Here is a 20,358-nt window from a genome sequence, read left to right as displayed (position 1 = left end):
CTTTAGCTGAATTAATTTTCTACTTGAACATTTTGGAGCATTTAGTGGCTCTTCTACTCAGCACAATGCCAAACATTTATGAAATTATCATGAAAATGATAAAACATGCATCCTAGGTGCATAAAGGAGCCTCATCGAAGGTCCTTCCTCACAGAAGATGCCACGAGTTTTTTGGGAAGCAGCCTCCCAAAAAACTCAGTAAGTCTGTCCATCACTGCTGCTATTCACACAATAATGTTCTAATGAGTCTGTTGACATTTTACTTTATCTGAATATGCAATTTTTAATAACTACAGCAAGCTAACCTTGCTGTACTTCTTCTGTTTACCATAAGGCAGAACAATAAATTTCTATTCTAAAATATCTATTAACTTCAACAGATACAGGGAATGTCAACAACAACAAAAGGCCAAATAAGAACTGGAATAAAAACACAAAGTGGATCTTTTATCTTACTACCATTTGTTTCAGTAATTCCTGTTACATGCAGTTGTATTTATAAACACAGCTGGCTATAATGTTTTATTTCCCCACCTTTTGTCAGGAAATGCTGCTCAGAACTGAATATCAATATGCTTTACTGCCCCACAGTGGGGAGATTCAGGCATAACAGCAGGAAGGTGACAGGATATAAGAGCATGTAGATTCAAGATAAAAGTATTAAAATATGTTTTAAAAAAATAAGAGTCATATATGGTACTGTAAAGGCTATAAAATCAATTAAAAATGTACAAAATATGTATTAAAAACAGACAATTTACAGTATGCGACGTTAAAAAAACCAGTGCAAACAACAGAAAATATGTAAATATCAGCAGAAATATTATTTAAAATGAAGAAAAATGTTAAAACAACAACACAAAGTTTTAGGTGAAATAATCTGACTCATACTGAACCAAAAAAGAAAAAAAAACTGGGTTTAATTTTAACATTTTAAAGCCAAATTGTTGATAGTTAAATTTTTAATACTTTAAAATTTCTGACTGGGTTTGTTACAGCTTTTCAAGTGCTCAACTTGCAGAAATGCACTAAAAACTGTTGGGTTAGTGTAGTTTAAATGTCCTCATAAACTTATTATTACATCCGAATAATAAGAAAAGTGCAGGTTCTCATCTTCTGTCCCCAGCCTCATATTGAAATATCTTCATAAATCCCACTAAAATGAAACCTACTAATGTCCACAGGATGTGTTTTATTCAATAAAGTCACTGCACACCAAAAAAAAAAAAAAAAAACTGCCAGTGAGATCAAATAAACACAAAAATCCAAACAGACGCTTCAGAGAACTCCATGCATTTCTTTGCCGTTTTCCCGTTTGCCGTTAAAAACCGATGGGAAATGCACAAAACACCAAGCGCAAAGGAGGCAACAGGCGAGCAAATGCGAACGCACCTTACAACTACAAAGTGTAGTTTGTAAGTAAAGTTAATGTGTAAACCCAGAATGCCCACATTTCAACAACAACAAAAAAACAGCAACATGGCGGGAACCTGCCGGACTCTCAGGAGCAGAAAACGGTGAAAATGATTACAACAAACATGGAGGAGAGAGTTACTGACCTGGATGACGCCTTCCATCATGCTCACCATCTTGTTGACGATGGCGATGACTTTATGCGTCCTCTCCGACGGCGACATGTCGGGCCGGTACGTGGGCGACAGGACGTAGCGGCAGGCCATGTACAGGACGTAGGTGGGCGACAGCTTGAAGTGGACCGTGGAGCTGTTAGTGTAGTTGATGATGGCCGACAGGAAGGTGTCCTCCGCTGCAGAGCAGGAGTCAGGTTTCACCGTCAAATCAACACAATTTACGGAATGCAACTGACATTTATTTTGGTTATTGATTAATCGTTTATTCTGGCGATTAATCGATTTCGAATTCAAGAATACTTTATGACTCCCAAAGGGAATTTAAATGTTGTAACTCATTATTTCAGATTCTTCACAGAGTTATTGTAGATGCTGATGGCAGGAAAAATCTTTGTTTTGTTGATTAATCGATTAATCGTATAAGAAATCTGGCTGCAACTAAATTATTTTAGTAATTGATTAATCCATTAATCATCAGAATCATAAAATCAGAAACCCTTTATTGTCATTGTGCAAGAAAGCACAAGAAAATAAAATGGCAACTCTTGAAGGCATTACAAATAAATAAAAAGTAAATCTCAATAAATATAAAAATACAGTGGAAACAGAATTAATGTGATTAATGACCTAATCGATTAATCGTATAAAAAATGGGCACATGTTGCATATTCAATCAGATCGATTTAAAGGAGGAATTGAATCGTTCATTTGCATATTTTAATACTGAATAAAGATTTAAAATCTTTTATTATAAGAAAACATTTTAAAGTAGATAAACATTTCGTTGCCTAAAATGCAATAAAAATTCCTTTAGTGTACGATTGATTCGTCAACTTTGTAAAAGATGCATCTGCAACTAAAGAAAATACTACAAGACAGGAAAAGTTGCAGAATGTGCCAAATATTTTTTTATCTAATTAATTAACTAATCATCCAAATAAACGGTAGAATAGTAAATTACTAGAACAATCATTAGTTGCAGTGCTAAAAGGATCTCAAATCGTACCAAAGTTTTTTTATTACCATTTGTTTGTTGTTTGGGGTTGGAACCTCTTTTAGTCTCTAGAACTGCCTAAAATCTGTTGTTGCATCGATTAAAATGAATTAAAGTTGAAAGATTTTGGTCTAAAAAAATCAGAACAGCATCATAAACTAAATTTGCTGCAGATTTGTTGGTCGTAAGTTTATGAGCGTCTCCTCTTCCACCACACACCAAAAGCTGAGTAAAGTTTGTGTCTTATTGAGATTTAACTGAATAAATAAATACCAATGACTGGCTTCTTCCTTCTAAACCTCATGCAGTTTCACACAGGAGTCGGCCCACATCGACGGGATCTGCTCCCACTCTGCGGTTTGGGTTTAAGGTACCTCTGAACATTCCCATGTGGGATTCTCCAGTCAACCACTTGCCACCGCTGAAATCTGCTTCTTCTTTACGTTTAAATTGCTTTGAAAAGCGATTTGAGTGAAACTGGCTGCAGCTGCTATTCAGCATCACCGTCTAAAACCATCTACAGCCTGAAGATCAGAGCAGAGCGACTGGCAGGGCTTTAACGATGCATCACCGCCAACAGTCAAACTGCCTCTCTGAGTGTATGATTTCACTCCTGGTGCATTGTGGGTATGCAGGTCTGCACCTCGGTATGAGTGGCTGAAACCCTCCTGTGCCTGCAGAAGCGGATGAGCTCACACTATGCCAAACATGCAGTGCACACAAAAGCTTGAGAAAGGTCAACAAACACAAAGGTGAACAAAGACAAAGCAAACAGCCGAGGGAGCTTTGAGCTACGCTGAGTGTGGGAAACACCCGGCGTCAGAAAAACCCGCTTTTAGCTCCGTTTGGGACTGGAACATCAAAACACCGACTTTAAAAAAGGCAAATATAAATCAGAGCCATAAAAACTAAATATATATATGAAACCTAAACCCGTTAATCAGCCTTTCCATTGTTTTATAAAGCACAGGAAACCTTTATTGCTCTCAAATCATGTAATAATCGGTTCAGGTCACCCAGGTGACTGTTGCTGTTTATGATCATAAAGTTAATCTACTGACAGATTATGCAGCTTCTGTCAGTGAGAAACATCCACAGATCACATTAAATCAATAACTGCTCTCCAAATGATCCTCCTACACGTTTAGCCTCTATAATTAGCTTCAGCTGCAGCTYGTTTTTCCAGGCAAATCAGGGAGAGACGGTTTGACTGCAGCAGACTGACTGTATGTTTAGCTTCCCTTCCATCCACCACATGCAGACAATTTGCTTAAAGGCCTGGCATCAAGTCGTTACTGTGGGGTAAATAACTGAGGAACATTTGGACAGCTAAATTATTGGATGTAGCGTAGCTTAACGGTCGAGAGTAACAAACTGAATGGTTATGTGGAAAAAGGTGAGGCTTGCACATCGTCTCTAGGACAAAGTAAGTCACTCTGGAGACAATTTTTTGGTTCTTCAATGAAAACACTGGAGAGAAAAAACATCTTAGCAGGAGTTGTTGGTCTAACTGATTATTTAAATATCTTAATACACCTGTAGTAAGACAAAACCTAAGAAATGGGAGTAAATAATTCCTTAATATTGATGAAAAATTAACTAGATCAACTGCTGGATTATTTCACTTATAACAAAACATTTTCCTCCATGATGTAGGACAGTGGTTCTCAACCTTTTTGAGGTACCGAACCCACCAGTCTCATGCGCATTCACTGAACCCTTCTGTAGTGATAAATATTTGTTCAAGTGTAGTAAGATAGAAACTAGACTAAAAGTACTTGGAATGCTTTTGTTTTGCAGTGAAAGTGACATGTTTTATATACCCTTTGCCTTCTTCTTGTTTCCGTCTCACAGATGTCTCTTTGGAGTGGGTAGGGAGGAGATTTGTTTGTTTTTTTGTACATTTTGGGGGTAGAAATCTTGATGTTTTGATTAAATTTCATCAAAACCTCAAATGACAGGCTTTCTGACTGAAATAATCCACTCTTTTCACTTACGAACTGTGAAATTAGAGGCAAAAATGCTTTCTGGTAAACAGACATTAACCCTTCAGTCAGGGCAGACTGGCATTGACTGGAAAAGGCTCAATAGTTTCCAGTTATTGATGCTCACAGTTTTCTCTGAAGTCGATGCTGGCTGGAAGAGTCAGCTCCGTCCTGTCTGCAGAAAGATCCTGGGATCTGTTGAGACGGACGGACAACACTGTGAGAAAACGCCTGGAAGAAACGACGGGTTCAAGTGAGAGAAGGAGGCAAGATGGCGTCTGACCTGCTGTCCTGCTGCTCTCCTCGGATCATGGGCTTCACCATGCCTCTCTCCATCTCCAGTTTCCCTGAGCTCTGCAAACAAACAACAACTTCAGCAGGATTTTACTTTAAGAGAACAAAAAAAAAGAGAGGGGCATTTTTAGAAGGTGTAAAAATGTTAAAATTAATATTTAGAACTCCATAAATCTACATTATTCTACCTATAAATTACATATGGAGTTCAAAGTCACAGTTTAATTCTCACTGTAATAATAAAACCTTAAACTCAACCAAATGACAGAAACGGTGCCAACTTTTAAATTAATTCAGGTTAATTTTGGGGGCTGCAACTAACGATTATTTTTACGATTAATCGATTATTGTGATGATTAATCGCATTTTGAACAAAAACAGCAGATTCTGTTTTATACAACATTAGCAATACATTAAAATACGCAAATTATTAATTCAATTCCTTTTAACATTTTATTGCCTTTATTATTAAATTAGTTGACAATCATTTCAATAATCAATTAATCACGAATAACCCGATTAATCGTATCAAATTCTCAGGAAATAATTGATAGAAGATTAAATGACGTTTTGAATTTTGTTCCTGAAAAGCTTTGAGGAGCATCCAGCTGGTGACAGAGGTAAAAATGTGCAATTTTAGGCCAACATTAATTAATTTTCTTGCTAATTTTGTTGATGACGAGATAAATATCCGATTATTTTCCTTCAGTGGATGAGAAGAAGAGAGTCTGTCAATTCCTAGATGCAATAATGTTTTCTGCTTGCTTACATTCTTCTTTCAATAATTACTTAAATTCAGAATCAGTAAAATATTGTCATAAACACTTCCTGCTTTATTAAAACGCAACTTTTCACCTTCCAGCAAAGATAGTCATTTCGAACATCATCATCATCATCATCATCCCTGTAATTTGCGTCAAATAAACGGGAACATAATTAAAGAATTGCATCTACTGTGCAGAAGTTTATAATTAAAAGTGTCAGTGCTTTCATGGCCTAATTTCGCTGAAACGTTTAGTGAAACATCAAGAACAAACAAATGTTTGGTACCTTGCTGGTGGGCAGAGGCGCTCCACTGTGGACGTCTCCGCGGAGGTCAAAGGTCGTCTCTGGTACGCTCCTGCAGACGGCACACAAACATTCAACAGAACCAGGTCAGACTTGATCCAGAGGCCATATTTACTCCTCCAACTCATCAAGCTCAGGAAGAAGAGAGCTGCATCCGAGAGGCAGGAGAGGAATAACTCCCTGATATATAAACACAGACACTTATATAATGATGTAATTAAGAATAAAACCCCATGCCACATGTCTAGGAGAGCGACCAGCTGACCCAGTCTGTGTTTGACGTCTATTGGGAGCAACAGAAGTCGGGTTCAAACGCAGCAGAACATTTCCCCTCTGTTATTGACAGACAGGTCCATCACAGCCACAGCAACACAGCAGGCGGCTCAGAGCAGGCTAAACCAATCACAGCGTGACAACAGCAACAAACCAGGAATTAATTGGTTTATCTGCAAGGTTTTCCCAACAATATAAAGCTCTAATCAGGAGTTTACACACACAGTTTGGCTTCTGGAGTAAAATAATTCGACTGACGCTTTCATCCTCACATGAGACGAGAAACTGGAACAGTCAGAGTAAATATTCGTTTTACTTCAAAACTGACTTAATGGGTGATAAAATATTTTAATCAGGGTCTTTTTTTCTTAAAACTTGACTTAAACAAGTTAAATATCTTCCTATGTGTCAGGAGGGAAACCCAGAACTAGGGCTGCAATTAACAATTATTTAAGTAATTGATTTATCTATCAATTATTATGACAATTAATTGGATTTTTAAAAATGGCGCAGATCTTTCTTTCAACCATCTTTTATATACAATATTAGAAATACGTTAAAAGTTACAAATGAACAAATAATTCCTTTTTAAGTGAGAAAATAAACATTTTATTGCCCAAAATGCAACAACATGACATTCCTTTAGTGAAGTTGAAACGGATGAAGCTACAATTAAGCCGCTTGACACTTGTGGCGCTGTTACGGCTTTGTGTAAGTTTTCTTTTCTCTTTTTTGTGCATCTGCAGCTTCTAATCAAATACCAACGGTATCTGGATTGTTAAATGGATGAAATCTCACATCTCGGTTTGTCCTCATGTTCAGATCAAAACACTCTTCAAAATGTTGCTTTTTTTGCCACTTAATGAACCTCATAAAGACATTTTAGAATAAAGGATAAAACACAATCTCATGACTGCTGCAGTTGTGATACAGAAGACATGTGTTACTCGTTGGTGGGAAGCAACAGCCAAACGTCGCTGCAGACTTCTGGGGTCTTTAAACGCTGCACTCGCTCCCTGATTGAAGCTAAACGCTGCCGCTGACAGTCGGGTTTCAGTCAGAAAGCAGCAGATTAAAAGGTCCAAACACTCCTTCGCTACACGGCCGTCTGTGCAGCTGCCAGAACCCGGCGCCAAGTACCTCACATCCTAAAAAACTGCCAAATTGAGGCTGTAATCAGACTTAACATCTCAACGGGACGCTGCTTGGCCTGAAGAAGGTATCTGTGAGAGTTTGGACGGTCGCCCGGAGAACCACAGGGATCCACATCCACCACTTCACACACACACACGCGCACACGCACACACACACACACACACACACCAGACAAAGTCACAGCTGCACAGAAACTACGGCTGCTGTTAATAAAAATATCTCAGACTTTTGTGTAAAACTCAACGATTGCAGATGATTTGGTTCTTGTCAGAGATTAAATGTGAAAAAAAAGCTCATTGTATTTGATTTGATTTAACTTTGTCATTCAGATGTAGATTCACCACAAAAACAAAATCCTACCAAGAATTTTTGTCTACTTTCTACTTCAAACATCTTGAAATAAAAAAGTAATTATTCAGCAAGAAATACGAGGGGTTTTTTTTAATTCAGTAATTCTTTAATATTAATGGAAAAAGTTCTGGATCCATCAATATTAAGGAGTTACTAAAGACAAGCTCCAATTTCTTGTTGAAAAGTGACTTATAAGTTGGTTTTGTTTCATTTCAAGTGTATTAAAATATTGGAAGTAGAAACTGTATGAAAAATACTTGGTCAGATTTTATGTTTTCGCTGTGCTGCATCATATTCTGGTTTGTTTACTTCTGTTAAGTGAGCTGGAAACATCAGATTCAAAGCTCAAACTCTGAGATCCAAGAAGAAAAAACCGACATGCAGTTTCCAAGAATCCGCCTTTTACAACTCACAACAGTATTAAAATAATCTTAGACATGAAAGCAATATTTAAAATCCATCTACGCAGCAAATTTAGAAGGAAAACAGCCCCTTGATTCCCTCGGACCACATAATCCCAGCCGAGTGCTACGATGGGGGAGTTGGGTGAAAAATGGCGAATCTGAAATGTCCTTTTCATCTGAGAATGAAATATGATCCAGAAATGTGAATATTTGGAGTCACCATCAGGTCTGTCATCTTTTTTGTTGCCAAATATCTCAAACTGTGATTTGATCACCTGATCAAATCCACACTTACGAGAACAATAAGTTTCCATCAGAACTACGAGGCGCCACCTAAATGGCTTCTTTCTGAGTCTTTTCTCTCCTACCATCACAAATGTAAACACATAATGGCTGCTGCTCCACTGGGATTTGGCCAAACAAAATTGTCAGAACCAAGGTTACAGCATTCGAAATTCCAACATGGCGACACCCACAAATTGCTTTAAAAAAAACACACAAATTTAAGCTTTACTTTCTAAGACAAACATCACTTTTCACTTGTCCAGTTTAGAGTTGGAGGCGCCACATGTAACATTAATTTTAGACTCACTTTTACATGTCTGTTCTGAAAAATAAACATGTTTCTGACACAGATTACAACTGTTGATGTGAAAAGCAGCCATATTGAAACGCGAAGTCATAACTGGGGGTGGTGGGAGTTGCTCCCAGTTTGCTACTGCACCAAAATCTAAATTTAATTTAATTAATTTCAAGGTTTTCTATACATTTTTACCTAAGGTGCCAAATGACGTAAATTAAACATGAACCGAAACAAGAATCCTTTTCTAATGTTTTCATTTCACCACAAATTGAATTAAATGTCAAACTTCCTGCCGTATGCAAAGTGTGRGCAGAAGGATCTCATTCATAAAGCAGGTGGAGGAACCGGTAGAGAGGTTCGTCTTTGTTGGCGTCAAACCAAACATACCTGGTAGAGGAGAACCAGAACAAGGAAGGGTGACGCATAAAAGCAGGTTTGCATTTTTTCAAAACCATGTAGATGACAGAAATATGTTTCCTTTTGGTGCCGTCAACTTCATTTCATTATAAAAATCCTAATATTTCAGGTAAAATAAGACAAAATGATGCAGCAGGTTCAGGAAACGAGTGTGTCTCTGTAACGAAATGCCAAAAACAAAAGAGAAAAACTCCAGCCCGGCAGATCTTAAAGCCCTCAGACAAAAACCAGGTTTAAGTTTCTCTTTCGACATGGAGAGTAATCCAACAGGTTCTAATTCCAGTGATTACTTCTTCCTCCACGCCTGTAAAAGCTAATGGAAATCACCTGATGGGAGCTTTGAGGCTGGAGTGTAAATATTAACTCAACACACTGGGAGGAACACATCTAGATATGAAAATACAGCTAACTCTTCAGATGAGCCACAAAAACTGAATTTAAGTTCATCCTGCAATGAAGTTCATTACTTCTGACAACTTCAGGAGGATTTTATGAACTAAAACGACAAGAGCTGAGCTGTAATTTATACTTTTTTCCCTCTGGAATCGTCTAAAATAAAAAGAGGAACGAAGGTTACTCACACTCTCTCTCGCTTTCTCCAACTGTTACCAGGTGATGACGCCATTAAGCAGCTATAAAGTGAATATTTCCAAGGCGACGGTCATGTTTAAGTCGCTGCTGCTGCGATCTGCGGCGCTCTGCGTTTCATTGTGAAAGTGCAGCGAGCGGGAGGCCCCACCCAGCAGCATGCTGATCAGATTAGAGGGCAGCCTGCTGCCATAACCCCAGACCTCTGCTCTTCCTCTGCCTCTCATTCCCTCCACACTGCAAAAACAAAATCTCACCAAGTATTTTTAGTCTCCACTTCAAATGTCTTAGTGCACTTGGAATAAAACAAAAATAACTTAAGAGTAACTTTTCAGCAAGATGGAGGTTGTTTCAAGTAAATATTTCTTCATCCTCAAGCGTGATAAATCGCGATTTATCTATTATTGCAGCTGATTTAATAATTGATCAATCATTAAATGGAGAATTAAAACTGAAATAAATGACATTCAGGGCAGTAATTAAGCCAAAACCATACAGAAAATATTTACACTTATGTCTGTAAATATGTTTTCACAAGTTTCCGTTCATATTTATCAAAGCAATGCTACATTTACGGAATAACATTTAATTTTTTTATTTAAAAAAGGGATTTAACTATTTGTTTATTTGCATCCTTTAATGTGTTTCCAATATATTTTTTAAATAATAGTCTGTAAAATGTCCACTAAGAATCAGAATCTAGACTTTATGCTTGACTCAAATAAGATCTGATCTTTCCTCTAGTCAGTGAACGCACCATGACCAAATGCTAACTGTATGCTAACAACAATCCCAGTCAGTCCCGAGGGAAAGTTAAATGGCATCAGTGGTTTTTTTATTTCAGAATAATTTCACAGGAAGCACAAAAAGTGTTAAAGTTATTTAGAAATGAAACTTTTTTTTTTGTTTCACTTAAAAAACACAAACTTAATTTTGTAGTGAATTATTTTCTGGTCAAACAAAAAACCTGTAGAATGTGAGTATTTTTTATCCAATTAATTGATTAACGATCTGAGTAATCGCTAGATTAATCGGTTACTAAAATAATCATTAGTTGTAGCTCTACTAAATAAAGATGAAAAAGTATCAATTGCACTTATAACATGGAAAAGTAAAATAATCTAACTTTTTAAGGGACTATTTCTTGCTGAAAAGTTGCTTTACGTTAGTTTTGTTTTATTTATAGTGTAGAAAGATGTTTGCACTAGAAATTAAACCAAAAGTACTGGGTAAGATTTAATGTTTTTGCAGTGCACGCCCTGCCTCCTCCCCTCTTCTTCATCTCCTAGCCTCGTGTTCGCCTCTCGCTCACCCGGATTTGTGTCGGTTCCTCATGGCGGCGTTCGGGTCCCTCTTCCCTCCCTGGTCAAACATGGGATCCACGAACTTGAAGACGTGCGCAGAGCCAAACTGCAGCGTGGATCCGGATCGCAGCACCGTGGTCTCCGTGATGCGCTGGCCGTCCACGAAGGTGTCGGCGTCGTGGCCGTGCGGCGTCACCGTCACCATGCCTTCGCTGTGCATCAGGTTGCAGTGGTGGGGCAGGATCCCCGGGCCGAGCAGCTGCAGAAACAGAAGCAGAAGAAGAAACGTGCTGCAGCTCTGAAGTCGATTTCAATTCAGCACCAGATGGTTTGCTAAACAGAAACACCTGGAACCAAACAAGTTTGCTGTTCCGTTTCAAATATGTCAGCCTTTCATTAAACACAAATTTCATTTCTGCTCTTATTCAGTTTTAAAAACCAATAATAAATTATTTCCAGCTACGAACTGCAAAGAGAAAAAACAAAAAGCATGTTTCTCTGCAGGGTTTTTTTTTTTTTTGTTAAATGCCAACAGAAAGACATTTTACAGACACAAAATGTAACAGAATTTCAACCTTTTAGTTCACATTGTAAAAATAAAATCTTACCAAACATTTTCTCCAATTTCCTGTGCAAATGTCATAATGCAACTGAAATAAAACAAAACTAACTTTCAAGTAAATTTTCAGCAAGATATCAGAGCTATAAGACAAAAATACTTGAATGTTGATTAAAAATACAAGTTCCACTGACAGGTTATTTATAACAAGATATTTTTCCCATAAAGTGAAATAATCCGTAAGTGAAACTAATGATTCATCAATATTCAAATACTGACTTAAAACAAGTTCCTCTATCTTTCTGAAAAGTTAATTCTAAGTTAGTTTTGTCTTGTTTCAAGTGACCCGAGATATTTGCACAAAAACTAGACCAAAAATACTTGGTAAGATTGTTTTTTTGCAGTGTTTACATTGTAGAATCATTTCCTTTATAGTCACAAGAATAAACTAAATAGTCATATATTGATATTTTCAAAATCACACAATACATTTAGCATGAGAAAGAAAATAAAACTAATTGTAGGCAACAAAAAAAAGGCACAAAAAAAAATATACTTAAAAACCTAAATGAAAAACTGCTGCGGTTCAAAAACAAAATGTTTTTCAAACATTATGTAAGAATCTTGTTTTAATATTAAAAGAAATCCTCCTTTTAAAAATGTTCAACACCACAACGTTTGATATCAAAGTATTTTTTCTCCTGTGTCAATAAATCCACTGGTATAACCGTAATTTATTGACATGTATGGAACGCCATAGAGAAGGGGAAATGCCATTCCCCTACTCTACAATAATACAATTTGAGTCTTTTTAAACATTTTCAAGAGTGAAGGGTGCTGATTAAAAAGTTGATCCTCTTCTAAACAACCGAATAAACTACAAATCACACCAACAATCATTCCTGTTTACGAGAAATGCTGGGGGCGTTGAAAGGTCAAAGTTCAGCAGGTCTGGGTTATGTGCGCTCACCTGGATGGCGCCGTCCTCGGTGCAGTCCGAGCCGACCTCGGTGATGCTGTGCTGGAGCCGGTACAGCTTCGGTTTGTCTCTGGAGTCGGAGCCGTCTGGAAGCACAGAAGCTCTCGGGTTTAGCGCCGATCGAACCTCAGCTGCTCGCTCGGCAAACCGCATTTAACCCAACATTTCAAGAATAAATCGTCAATCCAGAGTGATGTGAACAGATGTAAATGTGGAGAAGTTACTGATAATTAGTAGGCAAGATTTAGTAAAAGCAAAGCAGAGAAGGAAAAAGGTCAACATGACCTTATAGTAACAGATATTCTATTTTTCTGTCTATGATTGTTTGTGATAAATCCTCTCAAACAAAGAAAACTCCGACTCACACATTAGAAAACTACAGTATTACTACAACAAACTATTTAATTCAAAGATATTTGAAAAATCCTACATATTTATCTGTTGCAGCTAATAATTGCTTTAGTAACCGATTAATCGATTATTCTGACGATTAATCGGATAAAAAAATTGACATTATACAGATTTTTGATTTAACCACGTAAGCCTTTACACAAAATTAGAAATGCATTTAAGATGAAAATAAATAATTCAATTCCTTTATTAAATAAGGAGATAAACATTTTAATGCTAAAAATGCAGTAACATAGCATCTTTTAGTAATTCTGAATCAGGTAAAGTTTCCACTTGAAGAGTTTTGACTAAAACATTTCAACAGACAAAAGTGATTTTATCTTAAATGTGAAATTAATATTGTTGTGCAGTTTTGGTCTAATTACTGCTGTAAATATGTTTTCTTTGCCTTTTTTGAGTTCAGTTAATTATTTGAATAATCAATTAATCACAATTGATCCAATTAATCGTTTCAGTTTAAGATTCAAAAATCCTACAATGTGTCATATGTACAATTTTTACTCCTGATTTGTAGTTGTATATGAATATCTGATGTAATCACTATCAGAAAGGTGCCATTTTTAAGGGAATGTGTTTGCGCTCAGAGCAGAACAACCCCGGCAGCCGGGGCAAACAGGAAGTACGGTGCAGATTTTACCTTCTTGGTGCCGATAGGCGTAGTAGCCATAGTGATTCCCTCGGCCTACAGCAGGCAGGCAGGCAGGCAGGCAGGTAAGAGGCAGAAGGACACGTGCACAGGCCACACACACCCATAATTACACACACACACACAGACACACACACGCACCCAGGCAACCAAAACATGCCATGAGAAAGTGGGAAAGAAAACAGACACATAGCAGAAGGTGAAAATGCAGCAAGGAGGAGAAATAATGCAGCAACAACTGATTAACCCCAGAAAGCATTCAAAGTGCAAAATCAATTCACACTGAAAATTAGGCGTTTGCTCCTTACAGCTACAAACGCCTCTTTGAACAATTTTACTAGATCCACAGGTTAAATAAAAGAAAAAAATGATAATAAGTGCTGATTCTAGATTGTAAGTGGAAATCAGTTGAAATTTGAGCTGGAAGGTCAAAACTTTACAAAGTAAGAGATCGGAAATTAGCCGTAAAATTCTAACTAGCGATTTTCTGTCAAATTTACTCCAAAAAACTAGGGGATTCACGATATATCGGCATCAACATCAGTATCGGGTGATGTTAGGAGTTTTTTTTTTTTACTTATCGGTATCGGCCCGATAAATATAACTGGGCCAATATTAACCAATCAATATTTATTTCCATTTTTTTGCCATCTGTTTTAGTCAAATGTGTCAACACAGTAGAGAAATACACATAGTATCAGTAATATTGACTATGACAGCAATATTAATATCTGATATCGGGCCAAATTTTCATACCGGTACATCCCTACAAAAACATCAGTATAAGTTCAATCTGAAACCAACTTCTTCCCACGTTACGTCGAACTTTGGGTTTTAGCAGCCGATACGAAAAATTGGGCCGATATCAATATCTGATGTGCTGTTATAGCTGATTACCAATATTTACCAATGTCATATTCACCACTGTTTCGACACCTTGGGAAAAAAACGACCAGAAAAAGAAAGCAACAAGATAAAAATAAAATTTTTTATATTGGCCTGGTTTTATTTGTTGGATAGTTATGCAAAAAAAAAAAAAAAGTCAAATATCGACCGATACCGATGTTATTGTTGCATCCCTGGTTTTTAGAGATGAATAAACTAATCTGGACTGTATTACTTTATAACAAAAATATAAAAGCTTTCTCATTACATTTTCTTTATTTTTTAGCCAACATGGCTGTCAGCTATAAATGCACAAAAATAAAAGTGACCTCTACACTCTCATACACAGCCAGGCCTGGCAGCAATAAATCAGTCGCCAAACCAGCTTGTAATCCCACTTCACCCACTACCAGAGACCAGTAAAACCCTGCAGTCAGTATGAAGTAGATGTGTTAGTTTTCTCCTGAATCAGGGCGTCGGGTTACCCAGAAACTCACCACCCAGAACCAGGTGGGTGGAAGTTTCTGGGTCACCTTTGGGTCAGGGAAGTTAATGATGTAGGATGATGAGGGTGACCAGAAGCAGAGAGAGAGGAGGGGGATCAGTAGCAAGAGACAAGCTGTTAGGGCAGACAGTAATCAGGGAAGGGTCACCAAAAGTGACCAGAAAGCATCTTTTAATAATTTCATCAGGCTCAACATTAATCCAGGATTTTATGACAAAACTTACCTTTCACATTCCTACAAATAAATCTCAATATATTCAGTTTATCCTTCTACTTTAGTTTATATAATTTCAAGTAATTCATCTTCCTTGCAAGCAAATACAACTAAAATGACTTATTTCTAGCTAAACCTACAGGAAACGGAGCTCTGTTGCACTGCCACCTGCTGTCCAGATTCGGTCATAACAGGATGAGAATCTCCCCCTGAAGCTACTTCCTGCTGCTACAGTGGCAGATAAAATACTAAAATAAAACATGCTGTGGTCGTACCTGGACTCAGCTCCACCAGATAAGGCAGCTTCTCCGGCGGCATGGAGCCGTCTTTCCCTCTGAGCCCCTTGTCGTCCTTCCTCCCCTTCCTGGCCTGGTAATCCGGAGGCCGCCTCTTCAGCTGGAACACCATCGCTCCTGATGCCACAAAGAAACAACTTTTACAAAAAACTCCGCAGAGTAAAATAAAATATAATAAAGTTGCAAAGCTGCAATTCAGAGTGAACCCAAACAAGGACTTAACATCTGAAAATGTATCTTAGGAAAACAAATTCGGGGTACCGCAAGGCTCAATCCTAGGACTCCTCTTAAATAATATCTATATTCTCCAACTGGCTCAGGTTAGAACAGAAAACAACATTTCACTTTGAAGCACTGAATTGAACTGCCTTGTTGCTGAAATTGATTTACAAATACACTTGAGTCAGTTGTGTTGCTGTGGAGCAATTTCCTCTTTATTTTTTTTAATTCAGTCACACAAAAGAGTCTTCAAGCATAAACCACCTGCTAAGAGTCGCTCCACACTGCAAAAACACTAAATCTTACCAAATATTTACAGTCTAGTTTCTAGTGCAAATACTTTAGCTCACTTGAAATAAGACAAAACTAAATCAATAATTCCTTAATATTCATGAGAAAGTACTTGTTAAATTGGCAGATTATTTCACTTGAGATTTAAGGAATTACTGACTTGCAACAAGCYGTTATATTTTACTGAAAAGCTACTTGTAAGTTAGTTTGGTCTTATTTCAAGTTTGCTAAGAAATTTGCACCAGAAATTAGACTGTAATAATTGGTAAGAATTTGTGTTTTTGCAGGCTCATCGTCTCAGTTCAGATTTAAGTCCAAACTTTGACTAGGCCACTAAATAAGGGTGCACTGATTACAAGCCAGACCTGGTGAGCCTCAGAACCTGAACTCTGTCAGAACCTTTATCCTGCTTCCCTTTATGTGATTTCTTGGTTCTACATGTCCGCCCCGGGTGTGGCTAGTTAACCGATCCAAAAAAAAAAAAAAAGTTGTTTATGACAGTTAATTCATCATTTTACAATAAAAGCAATTAGACTTTGACATTGGCTGTTTGGTTTGGACACCTTTGTCCCTTTTGAAAACTTATTTTTCTATTCACTCAGGTTGTTTGCGCTTGGATTAAGATTTGTTTGTCTCAAGTGTTTTCTAAATCAAGTTCTGACAGGAGAAGATTTGGCAAAATGACTCATTTGCATCTGAAAAATATGCATTCAGAGAAATAAAAAGCTGTAATGACAGCTCTGGAACAGAAGGGGGCAGCAGCAATCAAAAGACAGCAGGAAGTGGATCCAGTTGGTTGGTTACCTCTGTCTGCAGGCCAGTCCCTGAGGATCTGCAGAGGGCAGTCCAGATCATCCAGGATCACCTCTTTACCCGTCTTCTCTTCCTGCTGCAAACATCCAGACAAATAAAAGTTAAAACGGGTTAAAACAGATCCAAGACACTTCTACAAAGATTTTAATCGCACTAAAAACATGTTTGAGTTGAAATTTGAAGCTTTTAATTGATTAAATTAATGCTGAATAGGAATACAAATTAATTTTAAGGTTTTTAGATGAAAGGACAAAAGCTTGTTTTAACCAAAAATTAGCCTAAAACGGACAAAAACCTGCAGTTCTGTTGAAGTTTTGCAAGTTTTATAATGAAAGAAACTGAATTGGGATATTTTTTATTATTTTGCAATCATGTTATTTGTATGAATTGTTTTAATTTTGGGTCTCAAAATACCAACATGTCTGCATAAGTAGGCCTGTTACAATAACATTTTGCTGGATGATAAATTGTCCCAGAAATGACGGCGATAAATGATAGTATTGTTATTTTGAGACCATTTCCATGTAAAATAATAACAGTGGCATAATAAGTTATCAAAGATCAATAAACTTATTTGGTAAAGAAAACCTAACAGAGAAAGTGGAAAATATTTTAAATATCCAAATAAATAAAAACAATAAATAAAAAATAAAAAAACTAATGTAATTAATTATCAAGTTTCTAAACGAAATTGGCCTTTAAAATATGAATTAAATTATTGAGCTCATTTTAATTTATCATGAGATTAATTGTTTGTCTGATTATGTCATTTTTAAAGATTAGATGATTTGTTACTTTTACTGCTTCTACTCCAGTAAAACCATTAATCAGGACTTGTTTGCCATGGTTTGGTGCAGCGGCTGGGTTTTTACCCGGGCTATGCAGTACTCCCTGGGGTTCTCCTTCTCCAGCCCGTACTTCTCCAGCGCCTCCACCACAGCAAAGTCGGCCGTGTCTCTGGTGGACATCAGGATGGTCTTGTAAGGGATGTTGGGCTTCAGGCTGTCGGCGTAAATCTTCAAAGTTCCCCCTGCAGACAGCGGAGCATTCGCTGCATTCAGGTGAACCCAAACTAGGGCTGGACAACAAATCAATAACGATAAGAGACGTGATCAATATCAATTGGTAAAGCGTCTGACAGAACATTCAATAATTTCACAGAACTCCGATCCACAACCGCACAGCATTCTAGCTAAGTTAGGTTGGTGGCATCAACTAACTCATTCATTCTTTGGTTGCCTAGCAACTCACTCATTCTGTGGTTACCTAGCAACCACCTGCTGAGTAACTGGTGCAGCAGCAGCAGCTTCAGATATCACCGCTGTGTCTCGTAACGACTTAAAAATAAAACGGCATGGAGTAAAAACCGTGGATAAAACAGGAAAGGTAAAGCCACAAGATCGGCAATATTTATAACAAAAAAAAAAAAAAAAAAAAAACAATTATCGATAGACTGATATCGTGATAAAGTTTTCAGCCATGTCGCCCAGCTTCAAAACCAAAAGCAGTGGAAGTGGGAGAAGACAGAGGAGGTCGATTTTTTCCCCACAGATTATCCATTTCATACCAAACTATCACAACATTCTGCAGCTTCCATAAACTTCCCACTTCCCCAAAATTACTTGGTACAGGTGAATTTTTCTAGTGCCTAAACGGGTAGATACTGAGAGTAAATGTCCAAAAGTTGACCTTGGAGACACACACCCAGTTTTCAAAGAAACAAATTATATTAAAAAATACTTTAAATACTTTAAAAGGGAATTTAAATGTTGTTGTAACTTATATAATCAAAGTTCAAAGTGCTGTAGACAGTAAGACTCCCCTGCAGCACTCTGTATTACAGCTTTATAAGGAATTCAGGTAAAAATTGTGTTAAAAAGTGTTTCAGAAATATTCCAGAGATATTTTTAGAAGCTGTATTTTCTGCAGAGGAGAGTTCCTGCCTCACCAGCTGTCCGGACCAGACAGCGGTTAGAGCCGCTTTTAGAGCCGCTTCACTCGTCCGTCTGGCGCAGCGATTAGGTAACGCCTGAGTCACAAACCCAACCAGTCAGCGTGTTTGTGCCAGTCACTCAACATGCCTCTCAGTGTGTGTAAACATGCCRGCGTGAGACTTTCTAACAACATATGGCGCTCCTGGGGTTCGGTTACAGCCACGTCAAAAGATCAATGCCGACTACGACAACAAACATGGCTTCACTATCACCAAAACCTGCAGAGCGAGACGCAACAGAACCGAGTCAGCGCATGGAAACGAGCTGCTACTGAAAACCATCGGCATAAACTTTGATTTAAACCTTTCTGTAGATCCTGATGAGAGTCCAAAGCAGCAGCAGCAGCAGCAGCAGCAGCAGCAGCAGCATCAGCAGCGACCTGTGATGTTCAGGTCACTCTGCAGATTAACTCTGCGATCACATGAGACTCGACTCCAGCAAAGCAAAGATTTATTCTAAAGCTTTATGCTTTAGTTATGAAAATACAGCAGCATCTTCTCTGGAAAGAGGTTTTGTTAGCTTTGTTTTTGGACTAAATCGGTTTGGAGCCAAATAATCAGCGAGTCGTATCARAACAGAGAGGAAACATGCTAACATTAGCCTAGCATTTCAGCAAACTGTAGCTGTTAGGTCAAAATACYTGAGAGAGAAAATGAGATGTGTGTACTTCACCGTTTTTAGTTTTCAAGGATGTACAATGATTCAATGCAGGAACTAATAATTAGAAATGTATATTTTTTAGAGACAGATTGGTTTGGGGAACAACATTTTAAAAATCCAGACTACTCTCTGCCAAATATCTGATCCAGAAATGAATCTGAACAGGAAACAACCTGGGAGATTTAAAATATTTTAAAATTATTGAAACCCTTTGACCTCCAGTAATGAAAACATCTGAACGTTTTTCCTGCTTCGCTCAGTATCTGGAGTCAGAGACCCAAACCGCGGTAACGGCGTCGTTTTCGCTTCGTTGTAACGATCTGAGCAGCAGAACTTAAACGGCATCAACCAACGTTTAACGTACCTGACTCTGGCCTCCCATCGCTGCTCATGAACTCCTGCATCCGTTTCTCCAGTTTCTGCTGCCGCCTCCTCTTCATCACCACCTCCGGGTTGGAGATCGTCCTGGTGAAGCTGGTTTCTGGCATGTCCTTGTAAACCTCCGCCGCCAGACGGTTGTTCTCCCTAAATYGTCAAAATATGCAGACAGACGGTGGAGGATGTGGATTAAAAAAAGAAAAACACAGGAGGAGGAACCGACAGGTCAGAGGTCAAGCAGTGTGCAGCCGGTTTGGTCTACCCGTCCTCGCGGYTCAGAATCTGTTCGTCTCCGTCTGGGATCCGAGCAAACTCCTTCTCCCTCCTCTTCTTTTCCTTCTTCTCCTTCTTGGACAAAGTCCTTTTGAAGTTCTGTATCACTCCGTCTTTCTCCTTCTCCGGTCCGTTACTCTGACTCTTCTGGCGAGAATCAGACAAAAAGTAAATCAGAGCAAAAATGTTTCTGCAAAAACAAACCAGGTGAGGAACGAATCGAACCTCAG

General features: G+C 38.0%; 1 protein-coding gene across 15 annotated transcripts in view; it reads right to left on the bottom strand.

Annotated features, from left to right (window-relative positions):
• afdna (afadin, adherens junction formation factor a) overlaps positions 1–20,358 on the bottom strand; it is a 113,355-nt gene that overhangs the window by 50,664 nt on the left and 42,333 nt on the right. For 12 of the 15 annotated variants that reach the window (XR_532409.2, XM_008397227.2, XM_008397225.2 and 9 more), the window contains 12 exons: positions 20,118–20,275; positions 19,842–20,002; positions 17,696–17,853; positions 16,815–16,899; positions 15,480–15,617; positions 13,592–13,636; positions 12,535–12,629; positions 11,014–11,264; positions 5,913–5,982; positions 4,852–4,922; positions 4,696–4,763; positions 1,560–1,765 (listed from right to left, as the gene is read on the bottom strand). Coding sequence is in view for 14 of the 15 variants with exons in the window: in XM_008397227.2 (XP_008395449.1) it covers positions 1,560–1,765; positions 4,696–4,763; positions 4,852–4,922; positions 5,913–5,982; positions 11,014–11,264; positions 12,535–12,629; positions 13,592–13,636; positions 15,480–15,617; positions 16,815–16,899; positions 17,696–17,853; positions 19,842–20,002; positions 20,118–20,275 (1,506 nt within the window). In the remaining variant the exon portion in view is untranslated. The remainder of the gene's footprint in view (positions 1–1,559; positions 1,766–4,695; positions 4,764–4,851; positions 4,923–5,912; positions 5,983–11,013; positions 11,265–12,534; positions 12,630–13,591; positions 13,637–15,479; positions 15,618–16,814; positions 16,900–17,695; positions 17,854–19,841; positions 20,003–20,117; positions 20,276–20,358) is intronic. The other 3 variants (XM_008397233.2, XM_008397237.2, XM_008397230.2) reach the window with 2 other exon arrangements.

Source organism: Poecilia reticulata, linkage group LG21 (assembly GCF_000633615.1).
Source record: "Poecilia reticulata strain Guanapo linkage group LG21, Guppy_female_1.0+MT, whole genome shotgun sequence".
Taxonomy (NCBI): Eukaryota; Metazoa; Chordata; class Actinopteri; order Cyprinodontiformes; family Poeciliidae; genus Poecilia; species Poecilia reticulata.
Note: the sequence above shows the minus strand (reverse complement) of the source record. Positions and strands in the feature narration are given on the sequence as shown.